General features: G+C 45.5%; 2 protein-coding genes across 4 annotated transcripts; one reads left to right on the top strand and one right to left on the bottom strand.

Annotated features, from left to right (window-relative positions):
- Positions 1 to 381: 381 nt before the first annotated feature.
- On the bottom strand, positions 382 to 8134 carry LOC139381547 (uncharacterized). Of its 3 annotated transcripts, none has more exons than XM_071125175.1 (4): positions 7894 to 8134; positions 6282 to 7003; positions 2320 to 3355; positions 382 to 1694 (listed from the first exon to the last, which is right to left on the bottom strand). In XM_071125175.1, the coding sequence occupies exons 1-4, from the start codon at positions 8072 to 8074 to the stop codon at positions 1462 to 1464; spliced, it is 2172 nt and encodes a 723-aa protein (XP_070981276.1). In that variant the 5' UTR covers positions 8075 to 8134; the 3' UTR covers positions 382 to 1461. The 3 variants fall into 3 exon arrangements, with proteins under 3 accessions (XP_070981276.1, XP_070981277.1, XP_070981278.1); XM_071125176.1 differs by having other exon boundaries at positions 382 to 1670; XM_071125177.1 differs by having other exon boundaries at positions 1687 to 1807.
- Positions 8135 to 10231: 2097 nt separating this feature from the next.
- Positions 10232 to 11546, top strand: LOC139381313 (probable serine/threonine-protein kinase kinX). The gene is made up of 2 exons (XM_071124765.1): positions 10232 to 11386; positions 11487 to 11546. The coding sequence occupies exons 1-2, from the start codon at positions 10232 to 10234 to the stop codon at positions 11544 to 11546; spliced, it is 1215 nt and encodes a 404-aa protein (XP_070980866.1).
- Positions 11547 to 16631: the final 5085 nt, after the last annotated feature.

Raw genomic sequence — 16631 nt, 5'->3', positions numbered from 1 at the left:
AACCAATGTCGCTGGTCTCAATTAGGTCCACTATTGCTCTAAATGATTAACACAGCTGTTCACACAAAGGTTCATTTTGGAGAAATGTAAATAGAGCACTAATTTCACCTTTACAAAAATAAAGAAAGGATGTCACCCAGTGTACTCTATCGCCCCCTATCTTCGATAAACACAGATATTAAAACTGCCTACTAAAATTGTCATCCCGTCTCAAGACTTACGTATCCAAATTGGTCCACAAGGACCGAAGCGGGTTTATAAAAAAAGTAGATATATATTTATCCTCGGATTAGATCCGTCGACTATTCCATATCTTCGATGCTTCATCAGAATCAAAAGGTCCTTGGGCTGTTTCATCTCTCCATACAGAAAAAGCTTTTACTCAACTAGAATGGCTAGATCTCTGGTCGGTCTTGAAAAATGTCTCTAATTTAATTAATATGCCAATCCCCTCAGCCATAGTTATAACAGGCAATATGTGCTCTGTTCAGAATCACTAGAAGCAGCAGACAAGGCGATCAATTTCTCCTTTGTTATTTTATTATCCATGGGAACCCCCTGGCCCAGGCCATTCATCAATCAAATAAAATAACACCAATACGCAGACGATATTGTACTATATCTAGACAATGTCTCTCTATTGCTCCCAAATGCATTGAAGATCATAGATAACAATTCAGTTTAATCTCAAATTACAAAAATGTATCGAAACCAAATAAGCCCTACTGCCTCTCAAGATCCCGATGGAGGACTCCGTCTCTACTTACAGTTATAGATCTGTCACTCTCACTGAAAGCAAGTCTAGGAAGCCGGTAGATCTGTTCTATGTGCCCTATTTCTATGCTTCCCGTTCTTAAGTTTCGTACACCAGCTTCAAAACAGACGAAAAAATACAATATTTTTGTTTATGGAAAATATATTTCACAGCGGTTTAGACGGTACAATGATCCTGTAGTCTACACTATACTTGCTGGTTTTGTCACAAACTGAAATTAGGTTTACCGTTAGAATTTTACCAACCAGGAAATGGCGAAGTTCATTTCTTCTTCAAATGTTTTTAGTGGCAACCCACAGGTACAATGTGTGAACTAATGAATATAAAATATAGGAACAGAATATGAATTTAAATATTGGTACCTGTAACCCCCCACCACCACACACACAGTCGCTGGTTCAAATCCCTGGCTGGTTCGAAGTCTGACTGGGAAACGCAATGGCTAAGGTGTTGCGTTGACAGTCTCTGGACCTGATTTGAAGTACCCGTCAGGGCCGCGGTCTCCCAAGTTTGCTGCAGTACTCTGTCTCTGTTTGATTCTAGTTGCATAGAACTTAATGCCCGAACAGTTTCTGCTTTTGAGCGCCACAGGTTCTGACTGGAAGCATTTGAGGCAGTCCCTCTTTCCAGGAACTTGGCCACTCGTTATGAACGGCATCATGTGTTTCTCTACTGCTGCTCCCTCATCAACAATCCACTTTAATCTCACAGTGTTTCTTTGGGTTTGCTGGGCGCCTGTGCGACGGGTTTGCTGGGCGCCGGCTCAGCTGGGAAACAGGCCGGATGGGCGCCTGTGCGACGGGTCGGCGGTGCGCCTGTGCGACGGGTTTGCTGGGCGCCGGCTCAGCTGGGAGACAGGCCGGATGGGCGCCTGTGCGACGGGCCGGCTGGGCGCCTGTGCGACGGGCCGGCTGGGCGCCTGTTGAGAAAAGGTTGCTTAAAAGATTGCAAAAATGGCAGCAACGAATGGAAAATAATACCACGATTTTCATATTTCACTTTTTGGCTCAACAGGAGTTGACAATGTTGCAGCTGAAACAACAAGAGAAAGACGGAGAGAAAAAAAATGAATAGGCTAAATAAACATGACCATTTCCAGGCAAATTTCCTGTATAAAAAAAAAGCGAATATTATTAGGGATGTCTGGCAAACCATCCACTTGGAGAGCTAGCCTGACCTACAAGGTGTAACAAACCATCCACTTGGAGAGCTAGCCTGACCTACAAGGTGTAACAAACCATCCACTTGGAGAGCTAGCCTGACCTACAAGGTGTAACAAACCATCCACTTGGAGAGCTAGCCTGACCTACAAGGTGTAACAAACCATCCACTTGGAGAGCTAGCCTGACCTACAAGGTGTATAAACCATCCACTTGGAGAGCTAGCCTGACCTACAAGGTGTAACAAACCATCCACTTGGAGAGCTAGCCTGACCTACAAGGTGTAACAAACCATCCACTTGGAGAGCTAGCCTGACTACAAGGTGTAACAAACCATCCACTTGGAGAGCTAGCCTGACCTACAAGGTGTGACATTTGACTTACATTTATTTTGGGATTCACTGAGAGTGGACAGTGCTCCAGCCAAAACAACCTCATTCCACTTGAAACTTTTGAATTTGCCAGCAGACTCCGCGACTTTGTGTCGTCCTGACGTCAGTGCACAGGATTCCACAGCGCTGCCAATGTTCATTAAGTTGTATCCCATTTGAACAGCCAGGGTCGGGCGGTCGTACGTTTTGTTCTCCTCGTTGTAGCCAGCAACAGCTCTCACTGCCGTGATGACGTGAGGTAAATTACTAGGTATGACCAAGTCCTCAAAGCACATCAGAGGTGTACACGTCCTGGCCGTGATGAGGAGTCTTGCCACTTCTCTCATTCTTCGTTGAATGTATCGGTTTCTTCTGTCATCTGGCTGTAGTTGGTTGTACAGCTCCTCTCCCATGAGGAGGATACATTTGTCATTTCTAACCACAAATGAAACTCGGTCGGAGTTCATACCACAAACTATCTTCCAAAGACCTGTGCTGACGTAGTCGGGTTGAGGACGCATCTTAAACGCCATTGCTGACTGAATCCTCATCTTTGGTCCAGGTTTTGGTTCTTCAGCTTTGGGGTTCAGAGGGCAGTATCTGACATGCTTCCGTAGTGACTTTCGAATGTACAGACCTTGACAGTGCAAGCAGTGGGTGTAACATCGAGTGGATCCTGACACTTTGGGACGGGAACAGGAGGCCATCTCTCCACTCCCACGTCTTGCTACGGCAACATCATGCACCCTCTGACATATCCTCTTAGCTGGATTATGAGCCCCAGAGTCTGTTTGGATGTTCATGTCTTTGTTGCCGTCTGAAGGGCTGATCTCAGTCCCCGGGTTGTTTTCATCACATAAGTTAGACAAATCAGATGGTTCATTCACCACACCACTAGAATGGCATGTTCTCTTCGCTGGTTTACGTGCCTCAGAGTCTTCTTTAGTGCAGGAGCTCCTGTCTGAAGAGTTACTGTCTGTTACGGAGATGTTTTCCTCACTCCAGGTAGAGAAACTAGATGCTTCATTTGATTCCACGTTACTAGAACCCTAAGAGGGGAACAAAAAGGAGAGATGAATGTAATATGAAATCTCTTGGACAGCAGAGATCCCGTTTTGGAACGTAGATTTGTTCGTAGAGTTATCATATTAAACATTGTACAGTGCATTCGGAAAGTATTCAGACACCTTGACTTTTCTCCAATTTTTTTTTGCGTTACAGCCTTATTTTAAAATTGGTAAAATACCTTTTTCCCCTCATCAATCTACACACAATACCCCATAATGACATCACAATACCCCATAATGACATCGCAATACCCCATAATGACATCACAACACCCCATAATGACATCACAACACCCCATAATGACATCACAACACCCCATAATGACATCACAACACCCCATAATGAAATCACAATACCCCATAATGACATCACAATACCCCATAATGACATCACAATACCCCATAATGACATCACAATACCCCATAATGACATCACAATACCCCATAATGACATCACAATACCCCATAATGACATCACAATACCCCATAATGACATCACAATAACCCATAATGACATCACAATACCCCATAATGACATCACAACACCCCATAATGACATCACAATAACCCATAATGACATCACAATAACCCATAATGACATCACAATAACCCATAATGACATCACAATACCCCATAATGACATCACAACACCCCATAATGACATCACAATACCCCATAATGACATCACAACACCCCATAATGACATCACAATACCCCATAATGACATCACAATAACCCATAATGACATCACAATACCCCATAATGACATCACAACACCCCATAATGACATCACAATACCCCATAATGACATCACAATACCCCATAATGACATCACAATACCCCATAATGACATCACAATACCCCATAATGACATCACAATAACCCATAATGACATCACAATACCCCATAATGACATCACAATAACCCATAATGACATCACAATACCCCATAATGACATCACAATACCCCATAATGACATCACAATACCCCATAATGACATCACAATACCCCATAATGCCAAAGCAAAAACAGGTTTAGAAATGTAACTGTATAAAAAATAAAACATACCTTAAGTATTCAGACCCTTTGCTATGAAACTCAAAATTGGCAGAGCAAAAACCAAGCCATGAGGTCGAAGGAATTGTCCGTAGAGCTCAGAAACAGGATTGTGTCGAGGCAGAGAGCTGGGTAAGGGTACCAAAACATTTCTGCAGTATTGAAGGTCCCCAAAAACACAGTGGCCTCCATCATCCTTAAATGGAAGAAGTTTGGAAGCACCAAGACTCTTCCTAGAGCTGGCCACCCGACTGAGCAATCAGGGGACAAAGGCCTTGGTCAGGGAGGTGACCAAGAACCCGATGGTCACTCTGACAGAGCTCTAGAGGTCCTCTGTGGAGATGGGAGAATCTTCCAGAAGGACAATCATCTCTGCAGCACTACACCAATCAGGCCTTTATGGTAGAGTGGCCAGACGGATGCCACTCCTCAGTAAAAAGGCACATGACTAGAATGTCAATGTATGATGTAGCATTAAGATTTCCCTTCACTGGAACTATTGGGCCTGAACCATGAAAAACAGCCCCAGACCATTATTCCTCCTCCACCAAACTTTACAGTTGGCATTATGCACTCAGACAGGTAGCGTTATCCGGTCATCCGTCAAACCCAGATTTGTCCATTGCACAGCCAGATGGTGAAGTGTGATTCATCACTCCAGAGAACGTGTTTCCACTGCTCCAGAGTCCAGTGGTGGCGAGCTTTACACCAGATGGTGATGTTAGGCTTGTGTGCAGCTGCTCGGCCGTGGAGACTCATTTCAATGAAGCTCCGATGAACAGTTAATTGTGCTGACATTGCTGCCAGAGGCAGTTTGGAACTCTGTAGTGAGTGTTGCAACCGAGGACAGGCGATTCTTAAGCTCTACGTGCTTCAGCACTTGGCGGTCCTGTTCTGTGAGCTTGTGTGGCCTACCACTTTGTGACTGAGCCGTTGTTACTCCTTGACGTTTCCACTTCACAATAACCGCACTTGCAGTTGCCCAGGCAGATCTAGCAGGGCAAAAATTTGACAAACCGACTTGTTGGAAATGTGGCATCCTATGACGGTGCCACGTTGAAAGTCACTAAGCTCTTCAGTAAGGCCATTCCACTGCCAATGTTTGTCTATGGAGATTGCATGGCGGTGTGCTCAATTTTACACACCTGTCAGCAATGGGTGTAGCCGAAATAGCCCGAAGCCACTAATTTAAAGGGGTGTCCACATACTTTTGGATATATAATGTATGTCAAACAAAAAAACAATGATTGCAAGGTGAAACAAACCGTACAACGACTGTATGCACAAGGACAACTTTGAACAATTTCCACAGAATATTTTACAAAAACACATGTACTGGAAGCCCAGTGCAGATAGAAAGTCTGGTAACAGAATGACGGTTGGTGCCGTTGGTGCCCGTCATTCTGTTACCAGAATTCGCATCTACAAAAAGTCGTCCTTGTGCATAGAGTTGTATGGTTTGTTTCACTTTGCAATCATTGATTTCTTTGTTTTGACATACATTTCATTAATTTCTCCAACTTGACAGGATTTAGAAGTCTGTTTTGGGTTCACCCAAGGAGTACTATAGACACACATCAATCTATTTACTTTGTCAATTTTCTGTGAGTGTGAGATATTAAGGTTGTGATTTTGCTTGCAAATGTAATGTCCATAATGCTGGAATTGTCCATATACTTTATATTTAAAATGTATATATTCATGTTCATATTTTTTTTTAGTATTCATTTTCTGTAAAGAAATTGCTTTCAGAATCTCATGTAATCATTTGGCTGTTTTCGCTACAATTAAATGCTGCCTTTTTGTGCTGTTCTACATGTATATTAATACAATAAATTAAATATAATCTTACTTGTTCTGAAGAAGTGCTGGGACTCTGATGAACTTTACCGTTTTCACTCTGAGCTGCAGAACAGTCTGGATTTACTGCAGAGAGGAGCTGAGAGTCACTGGTTGGTTCTGATACTCTGCTGTCAGATTCCAGCTGCTGTTCCTCCTGATTCGTCCAGAGTTCCTCTTGTTTTGTGGGCTCTGGGTCCTCTAGACCCAGCCTGGGGCTTCTCTCCTGCTGCTCTGGGGGAACCTCCTCTTTAGAGACAGGGAGAGAGGGCTGCTGGGAGTCTGGAGAGAAGGGAGGGGGAATGGGTCTCTCCATCCCATCAACACGTTCTTCTATGTTTCCTACCTGGGCTTCAGAGAGGAGCTGAGAGTCCCTGGTTGGTTCTGATATGCTGTAATCCTCTCCATCAGGTTCTGTTTTGATCTGTTCAGTTGTGTTGGTGGGTAGAGAGTCCCTCTCTCTGTTCTCCAAGGTTTGGTCAAGATGTGAGGGCAGAGGTGGGTTCTGTTCATAGTCACTTTTCACACAGGCAGGGATTAAGATGTCTTTGGTATCAGGTTCCAGCCCTTGAGGCTGGTCCTCCTCTTGACTGGTCCTGACTTCCTCCTGTTCCTCTTTAATCTGTGTGGGCTCTGGGTCCTCCTGCCACTGACGGGGGCTACTCTCCTGCTCACAGTGCTGCTGTTCAGGAGGAACCTCCTTTTCAGAGGCAGGAAGAGAGAGCTGCTGGGAGTCTGGAGGGAAGAAAAGGAAAACAAATCAAATCAGAGTTTATTCACGTACTGCAGGATGCAGCAGGATACAGCAGGATGCAGCAGGATACAGCAGGATGCAGCAGGATACAGCAGGTGTAAACAGTGATTGCAAGCTCTTCCTTAACAATGCAGTTCAGAGGAGGCTGGTGGGAGGTGCTATAGGAGGAATCAATAGAACTGAGTCCAACATGTGGTTTCCATGTGATTAATACTGTTCCATTTATTCCATTCCAGCCATTACAATAAGCCCATCCTCCTAAAACTCCTCCCACCAGCCTCCTCTGATACAGTTATATACTGGTCATATAAAGTAATACGAGAAAAAAAAATGGGGGTGATAGGTTGAAGATACTGTATCCCTGGAAAATTGATGTTTAAGGTTTCTATCACCCCGCTGAGGCTGGTGTGCACACGCACACACACGATGCTTCTTGTTCCCTCTGGCTAGTGATCTGTGTGATCTTCAGACCTGGGTTCAAATACTATTTGAAATCATTTCATACGGAGTTAAACAGATAAGACTGAGTGGACCATTAGTACAGATCCCAAACTCACTGTGTCGGCTAGAATAGAGATACTGTCATGTCAATAAAAGGGTTTTAAAAATGTATACAGTCCTATCGACTCAAAGCAGGGTTGACTCACATTTAACCCTAACCATTCCAATGTATTTAATAGAATTAAAAAACACAAATAAAAAAACAATATTTATGGAAGTGGTGATTTTGTTATGTTACTACTGTTTGGGTCCCCCGGGTGTGGAGACAGACGGGTTAATATACTGCAGTCTAACTGTGTGTGTGAATGACTAAATGAGTATAATTATTTGATAAATAATTTTGTTTCCCACAGTAGTTATTATTACAAACCTGCTCGACGTAACTTGATTTCCGGGTGGAAAACCAAATCCAACAGCCGCTGTAGACGTTTGTTCTCCTCCTTCGAACGGGAGATTTCAACCTGGTACTCGATAATCTTTTTTTCAAAGACAGCCGATATCTCCACAGCGGCCGCTGTTAACCGCTGAGTAAGAAACGTATTCAACTCCATCTGTAATTTGGGAATTTTAGGGTCTATAGAGCCACATGTCAACGAGGAAAATAAACCAACGCTCGAGCTATTCACTTCCTGCTTTAATTCTTCTTCTTTTGGATTTGGTTGTCGGATTGCATCCAACTTTAAGGTGCATACACCGCCACCTACTGTAGGGAAGAGAGTGGTGTGAGGCCATTCACGGTCCACCTACATTACATTTGATGCAATAATACAATATTGGGGAAAATGGAAATTGCCACCCATTCCACTATTGAACCCTATCTAGTCCAACTCTAGACCAGTGGGTTGAGAAGACAAAACCCTACCACTCCCCCTGCAGCTGTTCTGCAGTAAATCCTCCCAATCCCAAGTACTTCTCTACCGCTGCCACCACAACCTCTATTTTCTGTGACTTTCAATTCATTTCTGCAGTACAATTGACGACCACGGCTATAAATGATAAAAAGCCCACCTTGCTGAAGCACATACTCTTCCCATCACGGTCTCTTGATCTCTCACAGGAATCCTCTCAGGATCCCTCACCCTGTACCCATGTTCCTCAACCACTCTCTTCCCTGCTTCAGCATACCACACTTCCTGTACTACTGTAACCCTGGTAACCTCAATCTGCCTTTCTCTCAATGGACACCTCCAGCACCATGATCACCCCCACAACTTTTCACATCATACAGGTTTCTCCGATCAAATAGCCTAATCTAAATAGAGCTCAACAAATCCAAAATGCACTGTCATGTTAAGAAACAACATATTCCATCCTTTAAACAGCGCCATGCTCCAGAGAGAGAAACCCATCACAATCCTTATCCCTTATCTCGTAATCCGGAGCGCCCTCTCCCTCTGGGTGGAGGAAACACAATAAATCATCATGAGTCCACTCCAAGTTACCATCACCAATTCAACAGTCCCCAACCTCTCATCCACCCAATCTGACACCACTTATGGATCAACCAAAAAGCAAGGATCCATTCTCTTCACAAATGTCACTCCCACTGGGCCAAAATCATCCTTGGGACGCGGGACGAACTCGGCGATCCTCACCGCAGCTACTTCACCCTGACACCCTCACTCTAAACTAATTCTGGAGCTCTTATTCCCCGTTTTTGTGCTTTTTATTCTTCTATGGTGTTTTATAACCTAACTTCAATGTTGCATGTTGTAGAACGCTAGCTACCTGCAGTAACCCATCAACCTCTTATGGACGATCCACTGAGGATAACAAATACTGGGGGAATGAAATTTGAACGAATTTGTCACGTCGTGTGAAAGAAAGGTTTTGAAGTTGGAGGCATATTTACTTCCAGTAGGTGGTGGTAGTGCATCCTTTAAATTGTTTAACAAATGCCTTAAAACAAAATAGAAGAAGAAGAAGCAGAACGTGAACGGCTAGTGCTTTGGTTTGTTTACGTCGTGAATATAAAATGTCACAATTACAGTTCTTGAATGTGTTTATTACCGAACGATTAACAGCGGTAGCTATGGAGATATCCGTTGTACTTGAACAAAATATAGGCGAGTACCTGGAAGAAATCTCCCGTTCAAACGAGGAGAACAAACGTCTACAGAGCCTGTTGGATTTGGTTTTCAACTCCGAAATCAAGTTACACCGCGAAGGTTTGCAATTAAATAATGACAACTCAAAATGCACGAATCATATAGTTACTGTGAGCAACACTTATTGATCAAATAATTATACAAATGTAATCATTATTGGTTTTCTTTTCCCTCCCGCCAGACTCCCAGCAGCTCTCTTTTCCTGTCTCTGAAGAGGAGGTTCCACATGAGCAGCAGCACTGTGAGCAGGAGAGGAGCACCAGTCAGGGGCAGGAGGACCCAGAGCCCACACAGATTAAAGAGGAAGAGGAGGAACTCAGGACCAGTCAAGAGGAGGACCAGCCTCAAGGGCTGGAACCTGATACCAAAGACGTCTTGATCCCTGCCTGTATGAAAAGTGACTATAAACAGGACCCACCTCTGCCCTCACATCTTGACCAAACCTTGGAGAACAGAGCGAGGGACTCTCTACCCACCAACACAACTGAACAGAACAAAACAGAACCTGATGGAGAGGATTACAGCATATCAGAACCAACCAGGGACTCTCAGCTCCTCTCTGAAGCCCAGGCAGAAAACATAGACGAACGTGTTGATGGGATGGAGAGACCCATTCCGCCTCCCTTGTCTCCAGACTCCCAGCAGCCCTCTCTCCCTGTCTCTAAAGAGGAGGTTCCCCCAGAGCAGCAGGAGAGAAGCCCCAGGCTGGGTCTGGAGGAACCAGAGCCCACAAAACAAGAGGAACTCTGGATGAATAAGGAGGAACAGCAGCTGGAATCTGACAGCAGAGTATCAGAACCAACCAGTGACTCTCAGCTCCTCTCTGCAGTAAATCCAGACTGTTCTGCAGCTCTGGGTGAAAACAGAGTATGTGTTGATGGGGCAGTGGAGATGCTTATTCTTATTCTCCTCCCTCCAGACTCCCAGCAGCTCTCTCTCCCTGTCTCTGAAGAGGAGGTTCCCCCTGAACAGCAGCACTGTGAGCAAGAGAGGAGCCCCAGTCAGGGGCAGGAGGACCCAGAGCCCACACAGATTAAAGAGGAACAGGAGGAACTCAGGACCAGTCAAGAGGAAGACCAGCCTCAAGGTCTGGAGTCTGAAATCAGAGTATTAGAACCAACCAGCCTCTGCAGAGTTTTAGCACCAACTAGTCTTTGCAAAGAATTAGAATCAACGTCTGTAGCAAATCCAGACTGTTCTGCAGCTAAGAGTGAAAAGATAGAAGAATATGTTGATGGGTTGGAGAGACCCATTCTACCTTCCAACCCTCCAGAACTCCCTGTCTTTGAAGAGGAGGTTCCCCCTGAGCAGCAAGAGAGGAGCCCCAGTCTGCAGCAGGAGGACCCAGAGCCCACAAAGGTTAAAGACAAACGGGAGGAATTCGGGACCAGGCAGGAGGAAGAGCAGCTTTACATTGGGCTATCAAAATCAACAAGCCTTTGTAGAGTATCAGAACCAACCCTCTCTGCAGCAAATCCAGACTGTTCTGAAGCCCAGGTAGGAAACATAGAAGAACATGTTGATGGGATGGAGAGACCCATTCCCCCTCACTTCTCTCCAGACTCCCAGCAGCCCTCTCTCCCTGTCTCTAAAGAGGAGGTTCCCCCAGAGCAGCAGGAGAGAAGTCCCAGGCTGGGTCTGGAGGAACCAGAGCCCACAAAACAAGAGAAACTCTGGATGAATCAGGAGGAACAGCAGCTGGAATCTGACAGCAGAGTATCAGAACCAACCAGTGACTCTCAGCTCCTCTCTGCAGTAAATCCAGACTGTTCTGCAGCTCAGAGTGAAAACAGAGTATCAGAACCAACCAGTGACTCTCAGCTCCTCTCTGCAGTAAATCCAGACTGTTCTGCAGCTCAGAGTGAAAACAGAGTATCAGAACCAACCAGTTACTCTCAGCTCCTCTCTGCAGTAAATCCAGACTGTTCTGCAGCTCAGAGTGAAAACAGAGTATCAGAACCAACCAGTGACTCTCAGCTCCTCTCTGCAGTAAATCCAGACTGTTCTGCAGCTCAGAGTGAAAACAGAGTATCAGAACCAACCAGTGACTCTCAGCTCCTCTCTGCAGTAAATCCAGACTGTTCTGCAGCTCAGAGTGAAAACGGTAAAGTTCATCAGAGTCCCAGCACTTCTTCAGAACAAGTAAGATGATATTTAATTTATTATTTAACATGTTCAATGGCACTCAGCACACATGACAAAGCAGCATTTAATTCCAGAGACTACATGAGATTTTGATAGCAATTTCCTTACAGAAAATGAATACTGAAAAATATAAACATGAATAAATGTAAAGTAATTTAAATATGAAGGATATACATTGTTTAAAATGCTAAACTCTATGACCATATCTACGTTCCAAAACGGGATCTCTGCTGTCCAAGAGATTTCATATTACATTCATCTCTCCTTTTTGTTCCCCTCTTAGGGTTCTAGTAACGTGGAATCAAATGAAGCATCTAGTTTCTCTACCTGGAGTGAGGAAAACATCTCAGTAACAGACAGCAACTCTTCAGACAGTAGCTCCTGCACTAAAGAAGACTCCGAGGCACGTAAACCAGCGAAGAGAACATGCCATTCTAGTGGTGTGGTGAATGAACCATCTGATTTGTCCAACTTATGTGATGAAAACAACCCAGGGACTGAGATCAGCCCTTCAGACGGCAACAAAGACATGAACATCCAAACAGACTCTGGGGCTCATAATCCAGCTAAGAGGATATGTCAGAGGGTGCAGAGTGCTTCACCAGAGGTTGTGTGCAGTAGGGTGACTACCCCATCAGCAGCTCCAAGCTCCACACACGTCATACCAACGTCTGTAACCGACAGTAGAAGGTCTAAGAAACAGTGTTGTCGGTACTGTGGAAAGGCTTATGTTAAAATCGCGAGACACCTGCGGATTGTGCATCGGGATGAAGTGGACGAGGCCTTCAGCTTTAGAAAGAAGTCCAGAGGGAGAAAAGTCTTACGTCTTCTGAATAAAAAGGGAGGCTTTGTGCGTAATGTTGCCGTAGCAAGACGTGGGAGTGGAGAGATGGCCTCCTGTTCCCGTCCCAAAGTGCCAGGATCCACTCGATGTTACACCCACTGCTTGCACTGTCAAGGTTTGTACATTCGAAAGTCACTACGGAAGCATGTCAGATACTGCCCTCTGAACCCCAAAGCTGAAGAACCAAAACCTGGACCAAAGATGAGGATTCAGTCAGCAATGGCGTTTAAGATGTGTCCTCAACCCGACTACGTCAGCACAGGTCTTTGGAAGATAGTTTGTGGTATGAACTCCGACCGAGTTTCATTTGTGGTTAGAAATGACAAATGTATCCTCCTCATGGGAGAGGAGCTGTACAACCAACTACAGCCAGATGACAGAAGAAACCGATACATTCAACAAAGATTGAGAGAGGTGGCAAGACTCCTCATCACGGCCAGGACGTGTACACCTCTGATGTGCTTTGAGGACTTGGTCATACCTAGTAATTTACCTCACGTCATCACGGCAGTGAGAGCTGTTGCTGGCTACAACGAGGAGAACAAAACGTACGACCGTCCGACCCTGGCTGTTCAAATGGGATACAACTTAATGAACATTGGCAGCGCTGTGGAATCCTGTGCACTGACGGCAGGACGACACAAAGTCGCGGAGTCTGCTGGCAAATTCAAAAGTTTCAAGTGGAATGAGGTTGTTTTGGCTGGAGCACTGTCCACTCTCAGTGAACCCCAAAATAAATGTAAGTCACATGTCACACCTTGTAGGTCAGGCTAGCTCTCCAAGTGGATGGTTTGTTACACCTTGTAGGTCAGGCTAGCTCTCCAAGTGGATGGTTTGTTACACCTTGTAGGTCAGGCTAGCTCTCCAAGTGGATGGTTTGTTACACCTTGTAGGTCAGGCTAGCTCTCCAAGTGGATGGTTTGTCACACCTTGTAGGTCAGGCTAGCTCTCCAAGTGGATGGTTTGTTACACCTTGTAGGTCAGGCTAGCTCTCCAAGTGGATGGTTTGTCACACCTTGTAGGTCAGGCTAGCTCTCCAAGTGGATGGTTTGTTACACCTTGTAGGTCAGGCTAGCTCTCCGAGTGGATGGTTTGTTACACCTTGTAGGTCAGGCTAGCTCTCCAAGTGGATGGTTTATACACCTTGTAGGTCAGGCTAGCTCTCCAAGTGGATGGTTTGTTACACCTTGTAGGTCAGGCTAGCTCTCCAAGTGGATGGTTTATACACCTTGTAGGTCAGGCTAGCTCTCCAAGTGGATGGTTTATACACCTTGTAGGTCAGGCTAGCTCTCCAAGTGGATGGTTTGTTACACCTTGTAGGTCAGGCTAGCTCTCCAAGTGGATGGCTTATACACCTTGTAGGTCAGGCTAGCTCTCCAAGTGGATGGTTTATACACCTTGTAGGTCAGGCTAGCTCTCCAAGTGGATGGTTTGTTACACCTTGTAGGTCAGGCTAGCTCTCCAAGTGGATGGTTTATACACCTTGTAGGTCAGGCTAGCTCTCCAAGTGGATGGTTTGTTACACCTTGTAGGTCAGGCTAGCTCTCCAAGTGGATGGTTTATACACCTTGTAGGTCAGGCTAGCTCTCCAAGTGGATGGTTTATACACCTTGTAGGTCAGGCTAGCTCTCCAAGTGGATGGTTTGTTACACCTTGTAGGTCAGGCTAGCTCTCCAAGTGGATGGTTTGTCACAACTTGTAGGTCAGGCTAGCTCTCCAACTGGATGGTTTGTTACACCTTGTAGGTCAGGCTAGCTCTCCAAGTGGATGGTTTGTTACATCTTGTAGGTCAGGCTAGCTCTCCGAGTGGATGGTTTGTTACACCTTGTAGGTCAGGCTAGCTCTCCAAGTGGATGGTTTGTTACACCTTGTAGGTCAGGCTAGCTCTCCGAGTGGATGGTTTGTTACACCTTGTAGGTCAGGCTAGCTCTCCAAGTGGATGGTTTATACACCTTGTAGGTCAGGCTAGCTCTCCAAGTGGATGGTTTGTTACACCTTGTAGGTCAGGCTAGCTCTCCAAGTGGATGGTTTGTTACACCTTGTAGGTCAGGCTAGCTCTCCAAGTGGATGGTTTGTTACACCTTGTAGGTCAGGCTAGCTCTCCAAGTGGTTGGTTTGTTACACCTTGTAGGTCAGGCTAGCTCTCCAAGTGGATGGTTTGTTACACCTTGTAGGTCAGGCTAGCTCTCCAAGTGGATGGTTTGTTACACCTTGTAGGTCAGGCTAGCTCTCCAAGTGGATGGTATATACACCTTGTAGGTCAGGCTAGCTCTCCAAGTGGATGGTTTGTTACACCTTGTAGGTCAGGCTAGCTCTCCAAGTGGATGGTTTATACACCTTGTAGGTCAGGCTAGCTCTCCAAGTGGATGGTTTATACACCTTGTAGGTCAGGCTAGCTCTCCAAGTGGATGGTTTGTTACACCTTGTAGGTCAGGCTAGCTCTCCAAGTGGATGGTTTGTTACACCTTGTAGGTCAGGCTAGCTCTCCAAGTGGATGGTTTATACACCTTGTAGGTCAGGCTAGCTCTCCAAGTGGATGATTTATACACCTTGTAGGTCAGGCTAGCTCTCCAAGTGGATGGTTTATACACCTTGTAGGTCAGGCTAGCTCTCCAAGTGGATGGTTTATACACCTTGTAGGTCAGGCTAGCTCTCAAAGTGGATGGTTTATACACCTTGTAGGTCAGGCTAGCTCTCCAAGTGGATGATTTATACACCTTGTTGGTCAGGCTAGCTCTCCAAGTGGATGGTTTGTTACACCTTGTAGGTCAGGCTAGCTCTCCAAGTGGATGGTTTGTTACACCTTGTAGGTCAGGCTAGCTCTCCAAGTGGATGGTTTATACACCTTGTAGGTCAGGCTAGCTCTCCAAGTGGATGGTTTATACACCTTGTAGGTCAGGCTAGCTCTCCAAGTGGATGGTTTATACACCTTGTAGGTCAGGCTAGCTCTCCAAGTGGATGGTTTGTTACACCTTGTAGGTCAGGCTAGCTCTCCAAGTGGATGGCTTATACACCTTGTAGGTCAGGCTAGCTCTCCAAGTGGATGGTTTATACACCTTGTAGGTCAGGCTAGCTCTCCAAGTGGATGGTTTGTTACACCTTGTAGGTCAGGCTAGCTCTCCAAGTGGATGGTTTATACACCTTGTAGGTCAGGCTAGCTCTCCAAGTGGATGGTTTGTTACACCTTGTAGGTCAGGCTAGCTCTCCAAGTGGATGGTTTATACACCTTGTAGGTCAGGCTAGCTCTCCAAGTGGATGGTTTATACACCTTGTAGGTCAGGCTAGCTCTCCAAGTGGATGGTTTGTTACACCTTGTAGGTCAGCCTAGCTCTCCAAGTGGATGGTTTGTCACAACTTGTAGGTCAGGCTAGCTCTCCAAGTGGATGGTTTGTTACACCTTGTAGGTCAGGCTAGCTCTCCAAGTGGATGGTTTGTTACACCTTGTAGGTCAGGCTAGCTCTCCAAGTGGATGGTTTATACACCTTGTAGGTCAGGCTAGCTCTCCGAGTGGATGGTTTGTTACACCTTGTAGGTCAGGCTAGCTCTCCAAGTGGATGGTTTGTTACACCTTGTAGGTCAGGCTAGCTCTCCGAGTGGATGGTTTGTTACACCTTGTAGGTCAGGCTAGCTCTCCAAGTGGATGATTTATACACCTTGTTGGTCAGGCTAGCTCTCCAAGTGGATGGTTTGTTACACCTTGTAGGTCAGGCTAGCTCTCCAAGTGGATGGTTTGTTACACCTTGTAGGTCAGGCTAGCTCTCCAAGTGGATGGTTTATACACCTTGTAGGTCAGGCTAGCTCTCCAAGTGGATGGTTTATACACCTTGTAGGTCAGGCTAGCTCTCCAAGTGGATGGTTTATACACCTTGTAGGTCAGGCTAGCTCTCCAAGTGGATGGTTTATACACCTTGTAGGTCAGGCTAGCTCTCCAAGTGGATGGTTTGTCACACCTTGTAGGTCAGGCTAGCTCTCCAAGTGGATGGTTTGTCACACCTTGTAGGTCAGGCTAGC

The sequence above is a fragment of the Oncorhynchus clarkii genome, chromosome 23 (assembly GCF_045791955.1).
Source record: "Oncorhynchus clarkii lewisi isolate Uvic-CL-2024 chromosome 23, UVic_Ocla_1.0, whole genome shotgun sequence".
Lineage (NCBI taxonomy): Eukaryota > Metazoa > Chordata > Actinopteri > Salmoniformes > Salmonidae > Oncorhynchus > Oncorhynchus clarkii.
This window is presented reverse-complemented; position numbering and strand designations above follow the sequence as displayed.

Coding starts and splice junctions, on each gene's coding strand:
- LOC139381313 (XM_071124765.1), top strand. CDS start 10,232: ATGGAGAGACCCATTCCGCCTCCCTTGTCTCCAGACTCCCAGCAGCCC. Junction 11,387..11,486: donor ACTCTCAGCTCCTCTCTGCA/GTAAATCCAGAC, acceptor ACTGTTCTGCAG/CTCAGAGTGAAAACAGAGTA.
- LOC139381547 (XM_071125175.1), bottom strand. CDS start 8,074: ATGGAGTTGAATACGTTTCTTACTCAGCGGTTAACAGCGGCCGCTGTG. Junction 3,356..6,281: donor CCAGCACTTCTTCAGAACAA/GTAAGATTATAT, acceptor TTCCCCTCTTAG/GGTTCTAGTAACGTGGAATC. Junction 1,695..2,319: donor CAGTGAATCCCAAAATAAAT/GTAAGTCAAATG, acceptor TTTTCTCAACAG/GCGCCCAGCCGGCCCGTCGC.